The sequence below is a fragment of the Gaeumannomyces tritici genome, assembly GCF_000145635.1.
Source record: "Gaeumannomyces tritici R3-111a-1 unplaced genomic scaffold supercont2.6, whole genome shotgun sequence".
Lineage (NCBI taxonomy): Eukaryota > Fungi > Ascomycota > Sordariomycetes > Magnaporthales > Magnaporthaceae > Gaeumannomyces > Gaeumannomyces tritici.
Window position 1 is genome coordinate 1,296,072 of NW_008804550.1, and position 22,687 is coordinate 1,318,758.

The 22,687-nt window shown below is 58.6% G+C and overlaps 12 protein-coding genes across 13 annotated transcripts in view; 8 read left to right on the forward strand and 4 right to left on the reverse strand.

Moving 5' to 3' along the window:
• The window catches only part of GGTG_10816 (CAP20), a 3,803-nt gene extending 2,416 nt beyond the window's left edge, over window positions 1-1,387 (forward strand). Inside the window, exon 3 of the mRNA XM_009228692.1 lies at window positions 29-1,387. Within this exon, the coding sequence (XP_009226956.1) occupies window positions 29-520 (492 nt within the window). The 3' untranslated portion in view covers window positions 521-1,387. The remainder of the gene's footprint in view (window positions 1-28) is intronic.
• Window positions 1,388-1,742: 355 nt separating this feature from the next.
• Window positions 1,743-3,556, forward strand: GGTG_10817 (pirin). The gene is made up of 2 exons (XM_009228693.1): window positions 1,743-2,457; window positions 2,562-3,556. The coding sequence occupies exons 1-2, from the start codon at window positions 2,042-2,044 to the stop codon at window positions 3,322-3,324; spliced, it is 1,179 nt and encodes a 392-aa protein (XP_009226957.1). The 5' UTR covers window positions 1,743-2,041; the 3' UTR covers window positions 3,325-3,556.
• A 2,015-nt stretch (window positions 3,557-5,571) lies between these two features.
• Window positions 5,572-7,525, forward strand: GGTG_10818 (erythrocyte band 7 integral membrane protein). The gene is made up of 3 exons (XM_009228694.1): window positions 5,572-6,037; window positions 6,128-6,334; window positions 6,407-7,525. Exons 1-3 carry the CDS (start codon window positions 5,812-5,814, stop codon window positions 7,075-7,077), a joined length of 1,104 nt encoding a protein of 367 aa, XP_009226958.1. The 5' UTR covers window positions 5,572-5,811; the 3' UTR covers window positions 7,078-7,525.
• A 223-nt stretch (window positions 7,526-7,748) lies between these two features.
• Window positions 7,749-9,897, forward strand: GGTG_10819 (hypothetical protein). Its single transcript, XM_009228695.1, has 2 exons — window positions 7,749-7,882; window positions 7,966-9,897. The coding sequence occupies exons 1-2, from the start codon at window positions 7,875-7,877 to the stop codon at window positions 9,089-9,091; spliced, it is 1,134 nt and encodes a 377-aa protein (XP_009226959.1). The 5' UTR covers window positions 7,749-7,874; the 3' UTR covers window positions 9,092-9,897.
• Window positions 8,993-10,351, reverse strand: GGTG_10820 (hypothetical protein). Its single transcript, XM_009228696.1, has one exon. The coding sequence runs from the start codon at window positions 9,936-9,938 to the stop codon at window positions 9,300-9,302; it is 639 nt and encodes a 212-aa protein (XP_009226960.1). The 5' UTR covers window positions 9,939-10,351; the 3' UTR covers window positions 8,993-9,299.
• GGTG_10821 (hypothetical protein) lies at window positions 9,874-12,201 on the forward strand. The gene has a single exon (XM_009228697.1). It carries the CDS (start codon window positions 10,548-10,550, stop codon window positions 11,346-11,348), a length of 801 nt encoding a protein of 266 aa, XP_009226961.1. The 5' UTR covers window positions 9,874-10,547; the 3' UTR covers window positions 11,349-12,201.
• GGTG_10822 lies at window positions 11,354-13,029 on the reverse strand (the record flags this gene model as incomplete). Of its 2 annotated transcripts, XM_009228698.1 has the most annotated exons (6): window positions 11,354-11,487; window positions 11,648-11,708; window positions 11,758-12,013; window positions 12,188-12,259; window positions 12,412-12,711; window positions 12,792-12,825. In XM_009228698.1, the coding sequence occupies 6 exons, from the start codon at window positions 12,823-12,825 to the stop codon at window positions 11,482-11,484; spliced, it is 729 nt and encodes a 242-aa protein (XP_009226962.1). In that variant the 3' UTR covers window positions 11,354-11,481. The 2 variants fall into 2 exon arrangements, with proteins under 2 accessions (XP_009226962.1, XP_009226963.1); XM_009228699.1 differs by lacking the exon at window positions 11,354-11,487 and having other exon boundaries at window positions 11,556-12,013; window positions 12,792-13,029.
• A 502-nt stretch (window positions 13,030-13,531) lies between these two features.
• GGTG_10823 (hypothetical protein) lies at window positions 13,532-14,191 on the forward strand (the record flags this gene model as incomplete). Its single annotated transcript, XM_009228700.1, has 1 exon — window positions 13,532-14,191. The coding sequence occupies one exon, from the start codon at window positions 13,532-13,534 to the stop codon at window positions 14,189-14,191; it is 660 nt and encodes a 219-aa protein (XP_009226964.1).
• Window positions 14,192-14,773: 582 nt separating this feature from the next.
• On the reverse strand, window positions 14,774-17,778 carry GGTG_10824 (hypothetical protein). The gene is made up of 3 exons (XM_009228701.1): window positions 16,849-17,778; window positions 16,531-16,683; window positions 14,774-16,287 (listed from the first exon to the last, which is right to left on the reverse strand). The coding sequence occupies exons 1-3, from the start codon at window positions 17,268-17,270 to the stop codon at window positions 16,206-16,208; spliced, it is 657 nt and encodes a 218-aa protein (XP_009226965.1). The 5' UTR covers window positions 17,271-17,778; the 3' UTR covers window positions 14,774-16,205.
• A 1,670-nt stretch (window positions 17,779-19,448) lies between these two features.
• GGTG_10825 (hypothetical protein) lies at window positions 19,449-19,806 on the forward strand (the record flags this gene model as incomplete). Its single annotated transcript, XM_009228702.1, has 2 exons — window positions 19,449-19,474; window positions 19,602-19,806. The coding sequence occupies 2 exons, from the start codon at window positions 19,449-19,451 to the stop codon at window positions 19,804-19,806; spliced, it is 231 nt and encodes a 76-aa protein (XP_009226966.1).
• Window positions 19,807-20,392: 586 nt separating this feature from the next.
• GGTG_10826 (hypothetical protein) lies at window positions 20,393-21,290 on the forward strand (the record flags this gene model as incomplete). Its single annotated transcript, XM_009228703.1, has 2 exons — window positions 20,393-20,507; window positions 21,145-21,290. The coding sequence occupies 2 exons, from the start codon at window positions 20,393-20,395 to the stop codon at window positions 21,288-21,290; spliced, it is 261 nt and encodes an 86-aa protein (XP_009226967.1).
• A 620-nt stretch (window positions 21,291-21,910) lies between these two features.
• GGTG_10827 (hypothetical protein) lies at window positions 21,911-22,533 on the reverse strand. The gene has a single exon (XM_009228704.1). The coding sequence runs from the start codon at window positions 22,351-22,353 to the stop codon at window positions 22,024-22,026; it is 330 nt and encodes a 109-aa protein (XP_009226968.1). The 5' UTR covers window positions 22,354-22,533; the 3' UTR covers window positions 21,911-22,023.
• Window positions 22,534-22,687: the final 154 nt, after the last annotated feature.

The following is a 22,687-nucleotide window of genomic DNA, read 5'->3' on the forward strand; positions in this document are numbered from 1 at the left end:
AAAACGCTAACAAGACATGTCGCCACAGCACCTTCTCAAGTACCCCGTTGTCAACGACAGCGTCGAGGCCCTGAAGCAGAACCAGTATGGCCAGAAGGGCCTGGCGCTGGGAGATTCGGCCTACCAGACATTTGCCAAGCCCGTGATCCCCTACCTCGCGAAGCCCTACCAGTATGTCAGCCCCTACGTCAAGAGGGCCGACGACATTGGCGACAAGACGCTCGCTAGGGTGGACGAGACCTTCCCTGTCGTGACCAAGCCGTCGGCCGAGCTGTACGCCGATGTTCAGAACCTCGTCACCCTGCCATACCGCATGGGCGTCGAGGGCAAGGACCACGTTTTCACGACTTACAACCAGGAGTTCAAGAGCATCAACAGTGATGGCAACAGCGGCCCCCTGGTCGCGTACGGCAAAGCTCTTTTCAGCACCGCCCTGATTGTGACGGCCGAATCGTTGAGCTGGGCCAGGACCTTCTTGAACGCCAAGAAGGAAGAGGCCAAGGCAGCTGCTAACAACTAGATTTCTCTCCTGGGCTAAGTGGTTCGCTCGAGACTCTCGTCTTTCTCCCCTTCACACACCCCTCAAATACCCTTCGAAAGAGACCAACTCGAGAGGGCGGGAGTCTCTGGAGACAGCTGCGGCGATGTTGCCAGACCGCACATGGCTGGCCATTGCTCATTTGAAACGGCTTCGCGGTTGATGGCTGGTCCGAGGTCGGACGACTTTCTTTCGTGCGTTGAGACTGGTTCGTAGCAGTTCACTGTCAGAACGCACTGCCGGTGCCCCTCTCTCCCCCATTATCTCAGCCAAGAAACTTTCGGACATTCACACTCGGTTTCTCTCATTTGTTTTCTTGTAATTTTGTGCAGCTCAGACGGTTGGACCTCAGAGACGGGCGCCCCCAAAACGCGATGCATTATCGGCCAAGACGGGAAAGATTGTTTTGTTATACCTTGCTATTCTCTTTCCTTGTTCTATTTTGTACTGACTTGACCCTTTCTCCTTTTCTCTCGACGGACTGTCAGCGGCGTCTTTTCTCTGTTTCCGGAATCTTCTCATGTTGCTTGAACAACAGCCCCCATCTACCCTCCACATTTTTTTTCTCTTGTTATGATGGTGTTGGGGGTCTCGGGGATGTTTTGCAACGAAGGCACTCTTGTTTGGCAGCGCAGCCTTCTTTAGAAGACGAGGGAATCAGGGGCTTTGGGGCTTGGGGACACCAGCGGCCACGGCTGAGGCATGAGTAGTGCTATAGTTCGTACGATAAACCAGCTGACGGTTCTAATAGCACGTTGTTCTATTTCAATCCCGATGACGTTAGATCTCGATGGCCAGTCCGAGGCCTTCCTCGGGTGACCGTGAGTGCTCGAGCGACAGGAACAAAGCACGGCGACTTGGACGAGCATGGAATCCACGTGCTAGCGCAGGGCGGCCAGGACCGACACGGGCATTCCGCGCACTGCTTCGTGTTTGGTGCATACAGCACGAGGTGTCTTGTTGCCATTGTAGGCTGGATAGCGAGGTTTTATTAGAACGCTGGGCAGTGATGCACTTCCATTCCAGGCGCATGATGCCCGGTTCGAATGTTCCTGGCGCCGCGGGCAGCTTCCAATCGCCGAGGTCCCAAAATGGGCTGACAGAGAGCTGACAAAGTAGGGTCCCCAGAGAACCACGCTAGACCTCGTTTGGCCCCGCGGGGCGTGATGTGTAACAGTTGGTAATATCGGTGGGGGGAGGGGAGCTGTCGGCCAAGAATAAGGGGTTTGAAAGCCCACGACACTGACGGCGGCGGCAGCCTTTTTTTAGCGGGCGTCGCGAAGATGGGAAGCTTCTCTTTGTTTCTCGGGCAGGCCCCTCTCTGCCTGCTTATGCACCAATTGGTTATTCGCGCGGGTTTTCGGATGCCACCCATTGCAAATCAAGGATCTTGACAGCCACTATTTCGGTATCTTGGGCGCGATTGACCACTGAGGCTCTGGGACCGACCGACCACCACTTCCCCCGTTCTATATAAGGAGCCCCGCTCCTCGATCGCCCCCCATGAAGGCCCTTTCGATTCTCATACCCATACTGGTTGGATTCTGCTCCATACTGCTCTTTCGAGACCGCGTCGACGACATTGTCGCAAGCTTGAAGACGACCTACGACCGCTACTCGCGAGAGCTCTTTGCCGCAAAGCAGGACATCGTGACGACGACGACGACGACGACGACGACCGCAGCGAGCGCAAGAGCAACAGGCGCCGCCCCCGAACTGCAGCATCCAGAGACTCACCTCTACGCGACCGACATGTCCGTCCCCCGCGCGATCCGCAAGGTCTTCCTTGCCGTGGAGCAGGCCGAGGGTGCGGGCGCGCGCGTGCGGCGCTCGGTCGGGACGCCGGCGCTGCGCAACTTTAGCCCTTTCCTGATGCTCGATCACTTTTCCATCAAGCCCGGTGCCGGGTTCCCCGACCAGTAAGTCTGCCGCCCGAGTCCGCATTGGGGGGACAGTAGATACCCTTTCGCGTCCAGCAGCGCCGTGGCTAACACTATTCTTCTTTCTTTCTTTCTTCTGCCAGCCCCCACCGCGGCCAAGAGACCATCACGTACCTGCTCACGGGCGGCGTCGACCACGAGGACTTTGCGGGCAACAAGGGCACCATCGAGGCGGGCGACCTGCAGTTCATGACGGCGGGCAAGGGCATCGTGCACGCCGAGATGCCGCGCCAGAACCCCGACGGCAGCGCAAACGTCGGCCTGCAGCTCTGGGTCGACCTGCCCAAGCACCTCAAGTCGTGCGAGCCCCGGTACCGCGACCTGCGCGCCAAGGAGATACCCGCGGCCGAGGCCGACGACGGCAAGGTCAAGATCAAGGTCATCTCGGGCCAGAGCCACGGCGTCGACTCGGTCAAGGACCTGGCCTACACGCCTGTGTGGATCCTCGACGTCGAGATCAAGCCCGGCGGCAAGGTGGCACAGCCGCTGCCCGAGGGGTGGAACGCCTTTGCCTACGTGCTCGAGGGCGCCGACGTCAAGTTCCGCAACGGCAGTAGCGCCGAGGGTGAGGGGGAGGTCAGGGCCGCGCCGCAGTATCACAACGTCGTCTTCGAGCCCCAGGGCGAGGCGATCCTGGCCTCGGTCGACGGGGACGCCGCGGCGCCCGGCCGGTTCGTGCTCGTGGCCGGCACGCCACTGGACCAAAAGGTGGTGCAGTACGGCCCCTTTGTCGTCAACTCGATGGAGGAGGTCCAGAAGGCCATGTTTGACTTTCACACCCACTCCAACGGGTTCGAGCGGGCCAAGGACTGGCAGAGCGAGATTGGGAAGTCGATGAGGGATTAGGGGGTGTTTCTCCGTTTTTGGCTGTCTTCTTGGATGATTTCAATGCATTTTTGCTTGCATGGCGCCTTTTTTCTATACAGGTTCTCCTTCACCTACCAGTCCATTTTCTTTGATCTTCTCTGTACATAGTCATCGAGACTGATACCCATGAACATGTTTTGCCTCACCCTGGGAACTCGATTGCAAGGGTGCACCACCATGTTGTTCCCACAAGATATGTTTTCGTAGAGGGTTTGCTTGTCGGTAATGTGGGCTCTGGCACCCGGAGAATGTCTTTCCGCCTGGCTGTCGGCGATTTCTTAACCGAGCAGGCGCAGCTGACCTAACACCGGGCTCGAGAGAAGCACGATAGCGGGTGCAGCTCCCTAGCGCAGTCCATATTGAACGACCGAGAGGGGGCGCAGCAGTCTCGTTTGTCTACCTTCGCTACAGGGGCGCGTACGGCGACCTGTCCCGGGAAGAGCCGGGGGCATATCGCAGTCAGCGGAACAAAGGTTCAACCTGCTGGTGTAATCTATGAATGCCTCGGCTGTGGGCTGATACCACCACCACTAGGCAACAAAAACCCTAACTTTTTTTCCTGCCATCGACGGAAGTTAGTGGCAGCGCAAACGGTGGTTGCCATGAAAGGGACCTGTTCACAATATCGACGGACGTCATGGTGCCTTAGATCTTCGCCAAGGCCTGGGGGGAAGATCTGGGCTAGCTTCCGGGCAAGTGGGTGTATGGGAGCATTCTTCTAGAAGATTTCTCTTTGCAGTTTGGGTCGGGGGTTCTGTTCCTTTTTCGAGGCGCAGCAGTCGATGATGGACGATACATGCGTATGCTCATTGGGTGGGTCGATCGGAACGGCGAGGCTTTGCGGGATCACGAGGCTGGTCATGGTGGGGAGGGAAAGGATGAGATTGGGCAGAGGTGTTGGTGATGCGGTCGTATTTGCGTTTCCGCGCTGGTTGCCCATGTACAGTATGCACCTTTGGGTGTGTGTGGGGAGATGGCCTCTGGACAATCCGCTGCCGAGGATGACCATCGTCATAATCTGACTGACGATACGGATACCGATCGGCACGAGGTCAACTCTATGGGGATAGTGGCCAGGTGAGGGTGGCTGTGTTTGGGACTATTGGGTGCGTGCAGCAAAGCCAGCTCTGTTTTGTTCGAACCTCACGGATGTGTTGGATCTTGCTCCAGCTGGGGAAGCATGGAAGGCTAGACATGGGCCCATGATAGTGATTTGTTTCGTTTGGTTTCGCGGGAGTTATCATTAAGCTCCCGTCTGGGCTGGTTCGCGGTTGGGACGGGATACAAAAGTCGTCCGTCATCGGAAAGCGCGGGGTTTGAAACAAGAGGCGTGCGAGGGGAAATGTCCCGATGAGGAGATGCATCGAATGGTTTTGGGTGTCGTCTCGTCGTGGTGCGGAACCGACAATAGGCCGTAACATCAGATGTGTAAAAAGATGATGACCCGACGCCTGGGCATCGAGGGAAGGAAGGCCCTTGCATTGCATTGGCGAGGTTACACTGGAATGGCATGTCAGTTTCAATTTCGCGGCACTCGGCGCGCATAATAACGGCGGGTGTCAGTCAGCAAGTGACCCCGGAGAGGTGGGCGGCCGAGAGAGCCAAGGGCACAGGCAGCAACCCTGATGACCTTACCTGGTTGGCTTACCTAGTTGGCTCACTTCTGGTCCCTGTGCTGGGCCGTGCAAGAACCAGACCCTCAGCCTCATTCGAAGGACTCCCGTAGGAGCGGTGAGACCAAAGCCGCAGGCTGATAGGATGGGAAATGCAGCAAGCAATTTTGGGCCTCGGTGGCTGTCCTGGGATCTGCCCTGTGGTTCGCCTTCTCCGTCGCCACGTTCCCTTTGGAAGGGAAGTTCCCCACACTCCACACCGTAGCTCCCTTTGTCCCTTTGGCGCCCCCCGCCCGATTGGGCGGTTTTAGCTCCTAGGCCCCCGCACGCGGCCCAAGCTCCTGCCTGCTTGCGACGGCAGGGTGTGGGTGGGATGGAGACGAGGTTGCGGCCACAAAGGATGGCAATTGGGGGACTTGAAGGCGAACGAAAGGGCTGCGCTGCCACTGCCTCGCAGCATTCCGACGCACTGATTGGGCGCCAAAATGTGGTTGTCGTTGCCCAGTCCCCAGCGTCACCACGCCGAGAGAGCGTGACCCGACGCCCGAGCAAAAGACCACATAATAAAAGCTTGAGGATGGATCGGGGATTGGGAATTGGGACAAGGGCCATTCATAAATACCGAGACGTGCAACGTCAACCCATCCCAATTGTTTCTTTCCCCTCACGTTGCGATTTCTTGGCCGAGCTTGCTTTGGTTCCCAAACGATAAAAAGTAAAATACCTGCCCAATTCTTTTCGGGTTGCGACAAGCTCTTCCACCCACCATTAGTCGCAAGCGCGAGCCACCATCTGCCACCGTCTGCCACTGTCTGCAGCAGCTCCACCTCCCTGACAGCCGTCGCGATCCAGCATGTCTGCGCCGGCCAACACCAACATGTCGGGGGCCACCAACGGCGCGGGCGGCGCTGGCACCTCGAGGGCCGCCAAGGCGCCCGAGTCTGGCGATGGGCCAACCGTCGGCTTCCGGCCCCAGGTCAACATGACGGTCCAGCCGCCGCGCCAGGAGGACCTGCAGAAGTCGTACGCGAGTATTGTCGGCGACGACTCGAACCCCAAGGGCTTCTACGGCATCATGAGTATGTCGGGATGATAGGCGGCCGCACTACCTGTTGGGTCGACAGGAACTGAGGAAAGCTGACCATGGACGCTGCTCTTCCCAACAACAGTCAATGCCTTCGGTGCCATCATCGGAACCATGGGCTCCGTCCCCTGCTGCATCTGCTGCCCCAACCCATACAAGAATGTGAATCAGGGCAACGTCGGTCTGGTCACCAAATTCGGCCGCTTCTACAAGGCCGTTGACCCTGGCCTGGTCAAGATCAACCCCCTGAGCGAGCGCCTTGTCCAGGTTGATGTCAAGATTCAGATCGTCGGTGAGTGAGCCCCAAGGAGCGCCCTGCGTGTTGCGATGGCACTACTGATGCATCATATCTTGCCTCCCGCAGAGGTCCCGAAGCAGGTCTGCATGACCAAGGACAACGTGACGCTGAACCTCACGTCGGTCATCTACTACCACATCGTGTCCCCGCACAAGGCCGCCTTCGGCATCGCCAACGTGCGCCAGGCGCTCGTGGAGCGGACGCAGACGACGCTCCGCCACGTCGTGGGCGCGCGCGTGCTCCAAGACGTCATCGAGCGGCGCGAGGAGGTCGCGCAGTCCATCGGCGAGATCATCGAGGACGTCGCCGCGGGCTGGGGCGTGCAGGTCGAGAGCATGCTCATCAAGGATATCATCTTCAGCCAGGAGCTCCAGGAGTCGCTGTCGATGGCGGCTCAGAGCAAGCGCATCGGAGAGTCCAAGATCATCGCGGCCAAGGCCGAGGTCGAGTCGGCCAAGTTGATGCGCCAAGCCGCCGACATCCTCTCGAGCGCGCCCGCCATGCAGATCCGTTACCTGGAGGCGATGCAGGCCATGGCCAAGTCGGCTAACAGCAAGGTCATCTTCCTGCCAGGCGTCAACCAGACCATGCCGACGACGCAGCAGTTCGCCGCCGCCAACAGCTCGAGGGCCGCCGGGGGTGACGATGACGACAACAACCCCTTCCGCGAGTTCGCCGCTAGTGACAATAGCGGGTATCAGCAGGCCCTGAATGCCCGCGTGATTGAGAACATTTGAGTCATGAGGGGAACCCCATGAATTCTATCTTGTTTTTGTACATTCTGGGCTATGCTATGCCCTGTTCCCTTTGGAACGCCGCTAGCCTTTTGCTCCCGTCTTCGTCACCCAAAGACGGATGGACAGATGGGCTTGGCACGTCCAGTTCCTTGGATCTTTTTGGATTTTCCTATGTATTTTTTATGATATGGCACTCGCTATGATTGGACGCAATGGACCGTGTCAGTAAGGCGGAGGGGGTGGAAGGAAACGAGATACCTGGGATCGGCGGTTGGGAGGATATAATCAGGAAGGATACCCCTCTTTCGGTCGTTTTTGCAAGTCATTTATTTACAGTCGATCGCTGTGTCGGTAGCTTGCGCACAAATTGAGAAACGCCAGTGTCTTTGGATCTGGAGCGTTGGATTTGGATACCAGATTCGTTGGTGTTGTGTCTGATGCTTACAAATTCTCAGCCTGTAAGTCGGCGGCGTGGGAAAGCTGAACCCCTGTAACGGCGCTGCAGTTTCGCGGCATGACGCTGACGTGCCGCTTCCCCACAGTGGGCCGGACCGCTGCCTGCCCCAATGCCGAAATGGCCTGGGGCGTCATAATCCCAGCCAGCGCGCCCTCAATTAAGTTCCCAACGTCGCGACTTTCATCTATCTACCTCTAGCCCGGCGCAACAGCAATAAAGCTCCCGAGAACCGTTCGACTTGTTAGACGGAGATATCACCTGACAGGGATCTCCTTTACCACCGACCAAACTACCTCATAAACCTCGAGCGCGCCGCGCGCGCGGAAAGCTTGGTCGAAAAATGCCACTGTAGGAGCCCAACCAGCCTCTTCTACACGCGAAGACAGACCCGAGACTAACCACAAAAAAAAACCTACTCAACGACAACAAAGCCACCTCCTAGGCAAGAAGTCATGGAACGTCTACAGCCCCGCCAACATCGCGCGCGTGCGCGCCGACGAGGAGGCCGCGCGCGCCGCGGACCAGGCGGCCGAGGACCGGCGGCGGGACCGCGAGGGCGCGCGGCGCATGGCGGTCCTGCGCGGCGAGGCGGCGGACGGTGATGTGGGGGAGGAAGAGGAAGAGGAGGAGGAGGAGGGGAAGAAGGAGAAGGGTGGTCGCAGGCCGCGCAGGCGGCACGGGGAGGACGAGACGGACTTTGAGATGCGCGTGGCGCGCGAGCGGCAGGCCGAGGCGGCGCTGCTGCAGGCGAGGGGGCGGGAGGGCAGGCGGGCGGGCGGGGAGGAGGAGGCGGCGGTGGCGGCGCGGCCGATCGTGGACGGCAGGGGCCACATCGACCTCTTTGGACAGGGCGGCGGCGGCGGCGGCGGCGGTGGCGGCAGGAGTAACCGGGCGGCCGCGGAGAAACACGCCAACGACAGCGGCGGCAGCGGGGGGATGCGCCTCGCAGACGCGGCGGGGAGGGGTTCCGCAGTGGCGGGGAAGCCGTGGTACGTTGACGGCGGGAAGAAGGAGGAGACCAACGTCGGCGGCGGCGGCGACGACGCGGGGCCCGAGGGGGTGCCGACGCACAACGTCTTTGGGCGCGAGGACCCGGGCCGCAAGGCGAGGGCGGCCGCGCGCTTCGTCTCGGACGACCCGCTCGCTGCCATGAGGAAGGGGGCGAGGCAGGCGCGCGAGGTCAACAGGAGCAGGCGGCGCGAGGCCGAGGAGCGCGAGGAGGCGCTGCGGGGGCTGAGGCGGGACGAGAGGCGGCGGGAGAGGGCCGAGGAGAGGAGGAGGGCCGCCCGGGGGCGGCGGTGGCGGGACGACGGGGAACGAGATCGGGGGCACGATGGTGAGGGGGGCTCGGAGCGCGGTAGCAGGCACGGTCAGGGACATGATGGGCCTGGCCGCCAAAAGCGGCAGGGAGGCCGGAGCAGGAGTCGGAGCGGCGAACGCAGGAGGGACCGAAGCAGAGACGGGCGCCGACGGAGCCGTTCGCCTCGCGACGAGCGCGACAGGGGTCGGAGTGGTCACGATAGGCGTCATCGCATTAGGGGAGAGGATGACGGGTAAATTAGGGGTAACGATTGGCAAGGTGATCCCGCCACCTTGGCTTGGTCTATTTCCATCTTACAAGCTTACAATACCAGCAACGAAGCCTACTCCAACAAACTTTGATCTTGCCCATGTTTCCTCCCCGCCCAAAACGCCATGCTCAGCAAAACAAGCAAAAGAGATGACAAGAACAGTCAGAGACGCGCGTCATTTGTTCTCCCGTTGGTCACTTGGTCTTCCACGGCAGCGAGATCTCGACGGGCTGCATGTCCTTCTCGACCATGGCCGCCAGCTCCTCGACCCCCATATCCTTGAGCGCCGCCAGCACGAGGGCCGCCGTCTCGTCGCTCAGGCCCTCGGGGCGGTCGCAGTAGATGTCGAGCCCCTCGGCCGTGAAGAGCGTGGGCGCGAACCACGTCACGGCCCACCTCTCAGCGCCCCCTCCATTGTCGTCGTGGCCCGACGACGCGAGCGGCCGCTCGCCCCAGCCCAGCACCTCCCAGTGGCTCGTGACGAAGAAGAGCAGGCCCTTGCCGCGCCAGTCCCAAGACGTGTTGGCGGTGCCGCCGGCCGAGGCCGTGTCGACGCCGGCGACGGACTTGACGCCGCCCTCGCCGTCCCGGCTCTCGTACTCGACCAGATCGTCCATGCGGGCCGCGGACGACGACGAGGGCGGCAGCGGCTTGTAGGTTATGCGGACGTTGCGGGCGGTGCGCCACATGGACAGCGTTGAGTGCGTCACGGACCAGGTGCGGTGGAGGAGCTCGGCCGAGGGGCCGCCGTCCGGGGCGGGCGTCGGGGAGGAGGAGGAGGAGGAGGAGGCGTACTTGGACGGGGGCTGGAGGGTGATGGCTGGCGACGACATTTTGGCTGTGGGCAGGAGGACAGCTGAAACAGGTTCCGAGGCTCGAGACTTGGTTTGAGCAGAGCAGGGGAAAATTAATGAATTAATTGGGTTGCGAAGTGAATAGCGAGGCGTCGGTGTTTTGCAGAGTGAGTCTTGCGCTTGGGGTTTAGAGAGGAGACAGGAGTCGAGTAGGGGGGTCCAATTGACCGAAGCGATCTGCGCCTGGACCCTGCGTATCGTGTCGCAGCTTCCCAGGCATCTCCAACACCCCTGTTGCCAAGCAGAAGCTTCGAGCTGGAGCTACCTCCAAATCGCGTTGCCCAAATACAAAATTGGCAGGGGATACTGGCATTCCAGCAGCAAAACAAACTGAATTGGCCACAGTTGGGGGAACATGCGCGCTTTCAGTGAAGCTCTAGCTAATCCAACGCGTGTATGAATAGATGACAAGCTACCAGTGGGCTTACACAAATCCTACCGTCCATTTGATACACGCCCAATGCATCCGCTAAAGTACCGCGCGGCATGCCCCACCACAGATGTTCATTGTCCGTTGGTTCCGACTCGAGATGATACACCTGCTACCGTTTGTCAAGACCGCTCAAGGACTTAAACCAACGTTCCCACATGGCCGTGCTGCTGCTTCTGTGTTATCTATTCAGCCCCCATCGGCCGATTTCGGACATGGACACCCCTCCAACCTATGAACATGAGCAACGCCTCCGGGCCATCCTCTTGGAGAAGACATGGGTGGGGTTCGACCTTGACGACACCCTGCACGAATTCCGCCGCGCCTCCTCTGCCGCCACCGCAACCGTCTTTTCAAAAATAACTGAGCGGCATGGAGTCCCCGCGCCTGCCTTGAAAGAGGAGTACTCCAAGATCCTCCGAAAAGGAACAGCGAACGCCTTCTCCGACGGAAAGACGTCCTTCGACTACCGGAAGGAGCGGTTCTCGCTGCTGGAGCACTTCTCGCTCCCCCACGACACGGAGTTTATGGACGGTCTCCTGACCTCCTACGAAGCCACCCTGGTGGCGTCTCTCGAGTTAAAATGCGGTGCGCTAAGCCTCCTATCGACTATCAAAAATCTTGGCAAAAAGATTGTCGTTATCACCGAAGGCCCACAGGATGCTCAGGAGCGGACGGTCGAAGCTCTCGGGATCGCCGGCTACGTCGACTTCCTCGCCACGACAAACCGCTTCGGGGTATCCAAGGTGGACGGCTTGTTCGGGAAGGTCCTGCAGCACCTGGGCGTGGGCTCTGGCGATATTGCATATATTGGCGACAGCGACGAAAGGGATATGAAGCCCGCCATGGTTGATGGTATCTTCTCGGTTCATCTTGCGGAAGCGAAGAACGTGTCTTTGATCTCGTCTCCGCCGCGAATCAACACGCTGAAAACACTGCAAATGATGCTCTCTGGATGATCGGGGCGGACTGTCGTCGATGGAGGGGGCCTTGGGGATGAGGGCCTAAGAGGCTCCCCTATTTTCTTGGTCTGCGACGAAGCAGGACGTCCCCCCACCCGCGGAGTGCGTTCCACGCCATAACGCAATGATATCATCCCTATAACTGTGATTTAAACAAGCGAACACGAATGGTACCAAAAGCGCCAAAAGCTGCACAGCCACCATGAGAAAGAATGTAGCGACGAGGGCGTTTATTGAGCAACTCAACCAAGGGGACGCCGCCGTCCGGGGCCGACGTCGAAGAGGAGAAGGCATACCTGGACGTGGCCGGAGGGTGATGGCTGTTTCCGGGGGACCGTGACATATAAAATTAAAGCGCTGTACCGGGTAGGCAAAGTAGTACTTTACTGGCCGCCACAGTGCTCACTCATTTTTAATTTCGAACCATCTCGAGGCAAAGTCCGATATCAGCTTGGAAATCCCCCACACAGCGCCATACACACCTCCGGCGGCGGCGGCGGCGGTTCTTGAACACACGGGCCGCCCCAGGCTTCCAGCCATCGTCGCAAAAGTGTAACCACAGAGGGCGTCCCACCCAATAATCTGTAAATATCGGATTAGAAGGGTGACAAGCATGCGCGCCTTGCCTATCTTTTTATATTCTTTCCCGCTTGGTGTTATTTCTGTGGTTGTTTTGTCAAAGCATGTGGATCCGGATACGTTAGGTCTTTCCTTTTTTCCACGGGAAATTTGCATAAATATTTCAAGCGCTGAGCGTTGCGTCGAGATCTTGGTCTACCAGGAAGCGCGTTTACCTGGGTGATGATAGGAAAGTAAAGTAATCTTGCATGACTTACTGATTCTTATCGCTGTCTCGAGCTGGATCGGCACGGCGGCGACGAGTGCCGCCTTGAGGAGTTCGGGCGGAGCTGTTTTGCATGTAAGTAGTCAGTCTCTTGTATGTAAGCCCGGCTTGGATCATGGCCGTTGGAAGCAGAACCGTCATCCTAGTCTAGAGCTCCAATCCAAAACCGTATAGAAAGAGAGGAAGAAAACGAGAATAAAGAAGAAAAAGACCAACTCTCACCCAGTGCCTCATTGCACACCTGCGCCGTGAGTAGCACCGACAGGCCAAAGACACTGCTGACCACGATGAGCAGATGTGCGGGCCCGACACCAAGGTAGTTGACCAGCGTGAGGAGCCCGACAAACGCCGGAACACCCGCCCTTGTCGCGCCCGCCGCGGCCCCGATCCCCAGCACCCGGCCGGGCGGGGGCGGCGCGCTGGAGTCGTTGACATGCGCCCCTGTCGCTACCGCTGCTGGACCCGCGGCGGCGTTGAAGGCCACGTTGACGGCGGAGAGAATCAGGAATAGGAGGACTGGGCCGAGTGAGCGTGTTGGTCTGCTTTTGTTTTGTTTTGTTTTTATGTGGCACATGGAAGTCTGATTGATTGCTCACCATTTGATAGCCTTTTCTTGTCTGCCTGTATCATCGCTGCTTCAATGCTGGACAGTATAATCTGACGCTAGTTCGTTTTATTCCCCAATTCTGTGGTTGTCTTGGTGTCCTATCTCTTGCTGGATTTCGGCAACAGTCTCAAGACACCGCTTTCGTAGTTATCGGCGACTGGGTTCACTATGACCGTGATGCGGAGACGACCAATGAATGTCGCTTTCTGGACAGGTCGCCTTCCTCTCCAGGCAGCCGGTCGCCTTATTGGCCCCGCACCGTCCATAATCCAGCTTCTTCAAGTCGATTCGCTCTGCCTTTCCGCCGAGATGACCCTCGAGGTTGGCATGCTAACACAGGATGACGTTTCATTTGTAATTTGAATGGACTGGGGTTCAGCGACAAAAAAAACCGAGGCCGAGAGTTTCGAGCCGTCTTGGGCGGATTTTGAAGGTGAATATGAAGCCCTTCCAGCGCCTGTCAGCCACACGACGCACCCCTTGTCTGCAGAGCAACACCACAACTCAATTCTGACATGCGCCTTGACCACTTTCCCATTCAGGCGGCTTTGATCTTCGCGCCAGCCATCCACATCATCTCTGTCCCTCCTCCATTCCGAGGAGTCCGAGGAGAGTCCAGGCTGCACACAACTTTATTTTAGCCTCGCACCACCTACAAAGTTTGGTACGCCGCCTGGATTAAAGACGCAGCCAGCCCCAGACCACGACGACAACAACAAAAAAAAAAAAATGTCGGTCCACGACGACGGCTCAGACGGCTCAGACGGCTCCGACGACGCCGCCCTCATGGCCGAGACCATGGGCTTCGCCGGCTTCGGCGCCCAGACGCGCCCGTCCAAGAAGCGCCGCATGAACGACGCCTTCGTCGAGCGGCCGCAGGGCTCCGCCGCCAACGGCACGCCGCTGGGCGCCCGGCGACCAGCCCAGCCGCAGCCGCAGCCGCAGCCGCAGAGCGCGGAGCTGCCCCTCCACCAGGCCGCCGCCGCTGTCGCCGCTGCTATTGCTATTGCTGCTCCTTCCACCAACGACGACGAGATCGACCTCGACGATGACGATGACGACGACGACAACGACGAGGGCGGCGGCGGCGGCGCACCCGCCGCAGTGGCCACCCCTCCTGCTGGCCTCCCGCCGCGCCCGCCCGCTGGCGGCGGTGGCGACGGACCCACTTCGGGGCCCCACAGCCAGCAACAACAACAACACCACCAGCACCACGGCAGGGGCGGCGGCGGCAGCGGCCGACACGGCGACCCGTCCGCCTCGGGCCGGCAGTGGTGGCTCGACTACTACGACCAGAGGTTCAACGAGAACCCGTGGGCGCGCCTCGAGAAGTCGCTCGGCCTGGAGCCGAGAGGCTCTTGGCCCCCGCCCCGCGGTCACGTTTATTGATTTGTCTCCGTTTCCACCCCCAAAAAAAAACACCAACTCGAAAAAGTCAAAGGGGAATCAGAAGGGTTCTTTTTTTTTCTTCCTTCAGCACCAACTAAAGCACAACGTACCCCTGGAAACCAAAAAAAAAAAGGAAGAGAAGTATAATGAGGGGGTGTACGTACTCACCGCCAAGCATTTTACCCTCGAGGCGCGTCGGGCGACCAGTGGACGTCAAAGACGTGAAATGATGCCACGGCGCAGCAGCAGCAGCAGCAGCATGCTTCCAAGAACGGCACTGGCCCCAAGGGAACAAAACAGCCGATTCCTCCTCAACAAAATTAACACGTCATATTCCTCGCCCCGTTGCAGACCCCCCGCGCAGGCCCTACCCCTCCCGTTGGGCTACGTCGGGCTTCAACGCCTCGCCAGGGGTATGGACATATGGTCACGTGACATATCAGGGGGTGGGATAAAAAAACAGCCCCTCCAACACCATCGGAAGTCAAGCAACCACCGACTTCTGTCCACATCACATGATCATCCGCCCTCCTCCCACGTCAGCGAGGGCACACGGGCGAGAGAGGGGCTAGGGGGATGAGGGGGGCGTCTGCCAAGGGGGACGGCGGCACAGGCCCGAGGATCAAAGAGGGAAGGGAGAAAAAAAAACCAAGTTATCGCTACCGTATCGAGACCGGAAATAGGAAAAAACACCAGCCGAGAGGTTCGACCTGAACGCCCAATGAGAGCCCAGAGAGCGAGCTGAGGCTGGAGGTGCCCCCTTCCCACCGCTCTTCCGCCCTTCCCCTCCATCTCGTCACCCCTCCCCTGGTCTATCTACCGGCACTCTGCCGTCATGTCTCGTCCCAAAACAGCAATACCCATAGCCCAAAGCAGACAAGCGCTCTCCGTTTTTCCATTCCCAGTGTCCAGATCTCGGCCAGAGTTCCGTCTCCGCCGTCAGCCATGTCGCCATGCGCCGACCGGGTGCAAGGGAACTCCCGCGGCGGGCCCTTGGTCCACACACACGTCCGCCCACCCTTTCCAGCCTGGCTTCCCAGCCCAGATGTTCCTTGCAGCGTCTGTTGTCCAGCGCAGCACACACCCCTAGGGGTGTCATCCCCCCACAGCCCGCAGCGCTGGGAAATCGGCAGGCTTTGTACCTGTACATGCCATGGCTTTTTTTTCCCCTCCCCTGCCCGGCAAACACTCCCAAAATAGAAAGATGGGCGTTTTCCCCCAGCTCGTTCAGATTTCGTCCAATCATAGCCCGTAATGCTCGCAAGAATAACCGCCCCGCGTGGGAGTAAGAAAAAAAACATAAGAAAAAATGGGTGGTGGGGAGAAATAAGGAGCAGAGAGAGGGGAGTCAGAATCCGAAAAGACACGCCCTCACCACCCCAACAGCCGCCACACCACCATCGGGGCCTCTTGAGCCAAAGCAGCACGGAAAATGGCGTTTAACGTGCAGGAGCACGCGTGTGCCGGGCCTTTGTCTGCCGCGCTGCAAAATGCAACGGCAGTTCCCGGTGCGGTTTTTTTATCCCCGTAGCGATCCTGTTGTCAACCCCTGTCGCTCGCTCTGCTCGCCTCCCCCACACACCACTCGGCGGGTTTTCCCATCCCGACACCTGCATAACCGTGCCTGGGGAAAACACCATAAATCGAGGAATGGAGGGGGCGTGCGATGCGGCCGGCGGCTGAAGGGGCAGCGTGTAACATCAAAATCCAAGACAATGCGTGGGAATAGAATGACTGGAAAAATTAAATGGTGGCAGGAAACACCGAACGACGACTCCAAAAAAAAAAAAAAAAGACCCAGAAGGAAAAAAAGACAGATCTGATTCCGGGAACTTTCCCGAGGCATCGTCTTCTTCATGAGAAGCGATAAGGATTAAAAATGGCAGAGCGACTCGCACGCTAAACGTTGCAAACCGTCAGGGGTAGGCAGGGTGGTCTAGAAATGTGGTTGGGGGCCTGGCGTTTGAGTTTGAGGCTCAACCTTGCGGGAACGACGTCCGCGGCATCTGGAACTTTAGTAGTCCGGAGACGGGTATCGCTCACGGGCCTTCTTGTACTCCTTGGTGTGCTTCTTGGAGGCTTTTGCTTGAATGGACCTGTTTTTTTTTGTGCCAAATGCGAGCTGTGTTAGCAACATGTTTAATAGGAATTGGCTTGGGCTCCAAAAACGAATTGGGTGAATGTTTGCGGGCAATGCGTGCTCGTTCTCGAGGGTCCAGAAAGGGTCGATGCGCGCGCTTCGTCCACTCTCCAAATTCAAAGCGAAAAGGAAAAGAACAGACAGATCCGGGGGAATCTGAGAAAAATAAAATAGACCAGGGACTGTGGGAACCACTTACGAAAGCGTCTTTTGTGTCCATTCGAGGTCCTCGCGCACTTCGTAAGCGGCGGCCATCCCCTCCGTGTACCTGGCGCGGGACTTTGCGAGGCGGGCTTGAGCCTTCTTTTGAAGGTCGAGCAATTCACGGTGCTTGGCGTTCAGACCTCCGGAGCTATGATTCCACGGTGAATTTCGGCTTCTCGTCAGCGCACCTCTCAAAAAGACGCAACTAGCCGGCCGTGTGCGGCTGCCGAGCATGGCAAGTCGGCACGCTGCGTTGGCGAAACCGGGAATCGGGAGAGGTGTGATTGCAAGGGGTCGGCAGGCGGAAACTCACACTTTGGCCTGTGTCACAGTGCAGTTGTCCATAACAACCGGGTTTCGGACCTCGTCGAAACGCTCCTGAACGTACTCGTTGAAGTCGACCCCGCTGGCCGACGCAGCGCTCTCGTAGTCGCCATGGCTGCTGGCCGCGTAGCTGGCATAGCCGCTCGCGTCGCCGTAACCCGCCGCAGGCGAGTACATGGCCGAGGACGAGTATCCCGATCCGCTGCTGTACGAGGCCAGCCCCGCGGATGCGGCGCTGCTGCTACCCGCTGCCTCCGACTCGGGCGGCGAGACAGAATAGGCACCATGGCCCCTGTCGCCACCAGCGTAGTAGCCGCCGTAGTGATCCATGTGGCCATCCTTGCCCATTGGCACTGCCATGGGGAGGGCGCCGCTGGCCGGGTAGTACTCGCTGCCGTAGGCTGACGACATTGTGGTGGGATGTGAGTGTGGAATAGCAGCTCCGAGCTCTGGTGGTGCTGTGGGCAAAGTTGCTATATGCTTGAGCAGACAGCGAGGTGGAAAGATGGTGACTCCAAATCGATAGTGTTTGCTCCCCGCAAAGGTTCAGGGAGGACAAGATGTGGCTTTTAAGGTGTAGCCGGGAGGGAAAAGCGATGACGGAACGGTGAGTATGATATTGTTTGAGGATGTGTGCGTGTGGGAGTGTGTCTGTGGTATGTGTGCTCGGGGTATGGGTGAAGTGTAGTGCGATGTTGGTGGAGGTCTGTGAGGAGGAGGCGCTTTGTGAACAAGGTGTCAAGCAAGCGGCTTCGTCTGAGCAAGTTCGACTGGGGAGAAGCTTGAGGAAGAAGTTCAGATGGAAGAGGAAGATGAATCAAAAAGACCAGAACCGAACAAAGGGGCCCTATTTATACCTTTTTTGCGAGGGCCCCCCTGTCGAAAAAGGTCTATGGTTTCCATAGGAGTGCCTCCATGGGGGATAAGGAGTGACGGATCTATTCGTCAATATCTAGGACCGACCACTTCCGGTGCGGTCTTGACCCCGCTCGAGACGAGCATGGTGGGAGGCGGATATGACGACGGCGATGGTGGATGTGGTGATAGCCATGTCGGTCTAGTCCCATGGGGGTACACATCTGGACCCTCCGTAACCTACCCTACCCCCCTGTCTGGGATTCATGCCGTGGGGTGATCCTTGAATACACCCACTCGTGGAAGAAGGGTCGAGCTCGGATTGGTGCTGGGGCGGCAGGCTCGTCTGATCAGGAGGCATATAAGATAGAGACGACAAGAAAAAAAAAAATTGAAAAGCGGTGCATATGCCGAGGGGCAAATCCCACGGATTTGCATTGGTGGAGATATGGGCAGGGTAGGGGCGTGTGTGGTGCAAAGGCCTATGGAGTAATGTGGCCAGAGTGAGATATGTTGGGCCGGGATAGACGGCGGCCGAGGGTGCCATGGATCATGACGAAGGGGTGTGAGGGTAGAGCAAAGTAGAGGCGGGGATTACCCATATAGATGGAAGCATTGAGACCCGGAGACTCCTCGGCCATGCTTGTGAAGACCAAAAGGCATGGTTTAGGTGACCTTTTTTGGCTGCTTAGTGCGGTGTGTGGGTGGGAAGAGGGAATGGCTTAGTTTGGGCTTTTTTCGTGCTCATTTTTTTTTATCTGGCCAGAATTTCCCCTGTCCTGTCTTAATTTCTCACCAGAGGCGAGGGGGCGTGGGCGCATCCAGCAGTACAGCCAAAATGGAAATCAAGCGTCCCATCCCCCAGAGCCTGTCCAGTTGGACAAATCAGGGACGGGGTGACTTTGGCTGACCGGTAATGCGGTGCGCGACGGGGATGGGGGCATGGAGAGGGATGGGCACGGCAACACAAGGAGAGCTTTCGGCATACGTCGGGCACATGGCCAGACGTGGGGACTCAGACGCAGTGGCATCTGTGCCGCGTCGGACAGTGACGGCGAGCTGACAGTCCGCTTGTGGTTTAGGGGCCGGCCTAGCACTTGACTTGAATCGTCCGGCCGCTGAGTTTGGGAGCTCCCTGTTGTTTTGGGCCTGGTTTGCAACGGGCATGGTACCGCGGCGGATTCCGCTAGTTCGCCCGCTTAAGCCAGCGGAGGCGAGAAAATGGACAGAAAAACCGGTAGATGGGATTTGCAGACAGGGCAGAAACGGCCGGTCCGGGGTGGATGGGGCAGCAGGCAAGCACGTCTCTCGGTTCACGGCTGGGGGTACGAGGTGGCAGCGTTTACTGTGTCTGGTGTCGGTCCAGGTGCGGGCTTGCGGATCGGACAGCTTGTACCGTGACCTCTACCCTCAACCCTCAACCCTCCACCCCCCTCGTCTGGCTGCTGGATAGTTGGCTGGCTGCTCCATTCATGCAGGACGCACCCGGAAGCGGGACTAGCGAGGGAGCGAAGACTCCCAGAGGCAAAGGCCCAAGGCCCAAGGCCCCAGTCAGTGTCGAACAAGCGCGCTGACGCTACAGCGGCAGACAGAAAGAGGAAGCCAAGCGTTGGATCATCGGTGGGCGCGCTCTTGTTGGCCGGACCAGGGAGAGGACCAGGGAGACAACGTGGTGGTGGTGCAGAGCCAGGCGACGTCTAGGCTCAAATCGCGACAGTCAGGCAGAAGTGCAGCATGTCGGGCACACTGTTCTCTTTTTGGTGTGTGTTGCCCAGGTTGCACCGAAAAGAAAAAAAGAAAGAAAAAAAGAGGCGGAAAGGACCGCGGCAGGGCCCCTTGCTGCCCGCTGTCCGCTGTTTATCAGATTGATCTAACCCTTTGTGGCAGTGTTCTGGCCGATTCCTTCTGGCCTCAGGATGTTCTGGCCTCAGGATGGCAGGTTGCTTCTCCATCGCACCTTCTCCATCGGCGGGCGGTATCCGAGATGCAAAAGCCAGTGGTGCCTGCCTGGTCGCTCCGCCCTCATTTGGGCGAACGTCCCACCGTCTTTTTGGATGCCAACAGGGAAGCTGCTGGTCTAGGGTATTTTTGATTTTCTCGAATTATGATTGGTTGACTTTACTTGCAGAATTACGTTTTCTCGCTAGGGAATTCCAGCGAGCCCTCCTTTTTCTTTTTGCCTTTTGGCGGTTCCACGGTCTAGCCAGGGCTCCGCTCCACCAGCAGCCACAGCACCTCCCGCTGCATATGTGGCCCGCGTACCGAGGCTCCCAGATGACCGATTCCCCAGCGCCCCGACGATGCATCGCGGAATTGGCTTGGCCCAGCTTGGGCGGTTGGGCGGGAACGCGCTTGGCTGCGAGGTCACCACATGTCTTACTCACCACTCCCCATGGGCTTGACACCAGAGCCACCGATTGTCTCTGGTGCTGTTCTCTGTGTGCTTTGCCGAAGGAGACAGCCACCCATCGACTAACTGGTCCTACCCACGAGGGTCTGGATAAGTCGCTACGCATGCGGCATGAACCAAGGGCCGAATGTCCTGCATAGTCAGCCAACGGCCTCAATGTTACAGCGCGTCTTTCGTGGCTGCGGCTCGGCAATAGGCCTCTCGGAGGGAGCCAACATGGGGCCGGCGTCTGGGCCCAAACAAAGGACCGCCCGCAATCATCAATATCATGTCCGCGCCACCAATCGAGGCCGTCGAGCCCGAGGAAACACAATCGGGGGACAAGCAAGAAGCCCGATGGGCCAGATCTGGCATGTCCTCGCCGGCCGGCCTCTGCGCTAGCCGTTCGTCAACTATGCACCGCATGCACTCCAATCACTGACAGCGCCCAGGCTAGGCCTGTCTCCCCACAAGACAGGACCTCGGTTTCGACTGCCTTTGGTTGACGGCAAAAACTCGTGACGCTCCCCGAACTTCAACGGCATGCGCTCAGGGCATTCCACTGGCTGCCTCAGAGCTGCGTACCTCTAGACCGGCCCTCCCCGTGATGGACAGACAGGGCGCTATACTAACGGCCGAGTCAAGCTGTTTCGAAGCATGCCGTGCCTCGCGATATCGAGTGAATTGAGCGCTGGCGGTGGTACTGCTTTGCTGCTGTTGCTACTGCTGTTTCCGACACGAACCAGCACACAAAAGACGGGGACGCTTGACCCCAATGCAACTCATAGAAACGTTAAGCATGTGTCTCGAATCCAGCTTAGATCACAGACCTCATGTTCATGTTCCATTACACTGCATAACCGGGAGGTGCAAGAGTGGATGAGGTGATGGAGAGATGGGCGATAAGGGTGCTGGAGGTGACAGCAAAAAGGGATGAAAAATAGGAACAAATTCACTGGGCAGAGAAAGAAGGCAAAGGTACGCAGCAATTAGCCGACCCCTGCCTCCAGGACCGCAGCTAACTCGATGGGGGGTGACCAGAGAACGATGCGAAGAGGCACACCGAGTCCCACCAGCCAACCCAACCCCTACCAACCAGCGCCCATGCCACTGCTCTTGGACCGGCTGGCACGGCGAGCGATATTTTGAGGGAGGCAACCCACTGCTTCCAGCGCAACTGCGCCTAGGCTCATATTCGTCGAGGCTCGATGCATATACTCATATCATTGACAGGCCCGAGCTAGCCTGGCCTAGCCTGGCCCTTCCGTTTCACCCGCTGCTATTCTGTCACCTGTCACTCTGATGCGTAGTGCGGAGCTTTGAGGAGCAATGAACGGCTAGCTACTGCCTGGCTACGACCTTGGTACAGCTCACGAGGTATTTTCCCAATAAGCGGTGACTATCTAGCCCAACGGCCCAACCTCTCGGGCCCATAGGCTAGGGATAGGCACCTCTTGTCCAACATGGGCAGTTAGCGGCGGTGGATGATGTACCTGGGTGGGCCTTCCCGGGTCCCCGAAGGCGTAACAGGGGCCGGACGGGTCTGGGAGCCGACTACAGTGGCGCAAGCCATAGGGCAATGGTGCATGGGGAAATGGCTGCCCAACCCTGTGGTAGAGACAAGAATCACAGGTCCAAGCCGAAAACCGGCCAGACGGACCCGAGCTCGGGGAGCTGCTGACACGGAGCGAACAGGCCGGCCTAAGGGATCGACATGTGCGAAAACGGCGTTTTTTTTTTTCTACTTGCTGCTCGCATGCCAGCGGCCGACAATTCGCACATGCCCACAAGTCCCGGACATTGAAGTCCCAGACATTAAATTGGAATCAGGTGCTATAGCCTGAGGAAGCAGCGCACAACGCTGATGCATGCGCAGGTACGCAATGCGAGGAGGGGGCATGGCAATATCGGACATCTGACTCACCTGACAATCAACGTGCTCCCCCAGTGCCGTGGATCGTCCCGGGGACTCGCATGCTTCCTAACTGGGGCAGGCAGGACAAAGTGGTAGGCGTGTGCTGGTGGGTGGGAGGCGGCCTCCACACACACACAAGAGCCGGAGTAGAAAAAGGTGAGGGTTGAATTGCGGCCTCCTGCTCGCTCCTGCTTGCTCCCATCCTCCAGCCCATCCTCCACTCGCGTCGCTGACATGCGGTCGAGCCCTTGCTTCAATGCTTGGTCAACTCCCATTTTCCCTTCTGTGCTCTCTTCCATATGCAGCATGGTGGGGTCGCGCCGGCCGCCCTTCATGCAGCACGCTGGTGGGCGTGCAGTGGGTGCCTACCTACCGCCCAAATACCCAAATCCAACGCTGCCTGCCCGGGCCCAGGAAAGCCCACCGACCCACCCCCCTTCCCTCATCCCATCCCTTGGCCTGCAGCAGAAAGCCCACCCAGAGATCTAGGCGAAGGATGCCCGGGAACGAGCGGTGGAAAATGGGAGGGGACGCGCACGCGCGACGCGGCGCAAGGGAGAGGAGGGGGTGGAGAGGGCGCCCCCGCGGCCGGGCAGAAAAGAAGAAAAGAGCTGTAAGGTTGACTTACATATGTATATGCATGCCTGCCCGGCTGCCCTGCCCTAGTCT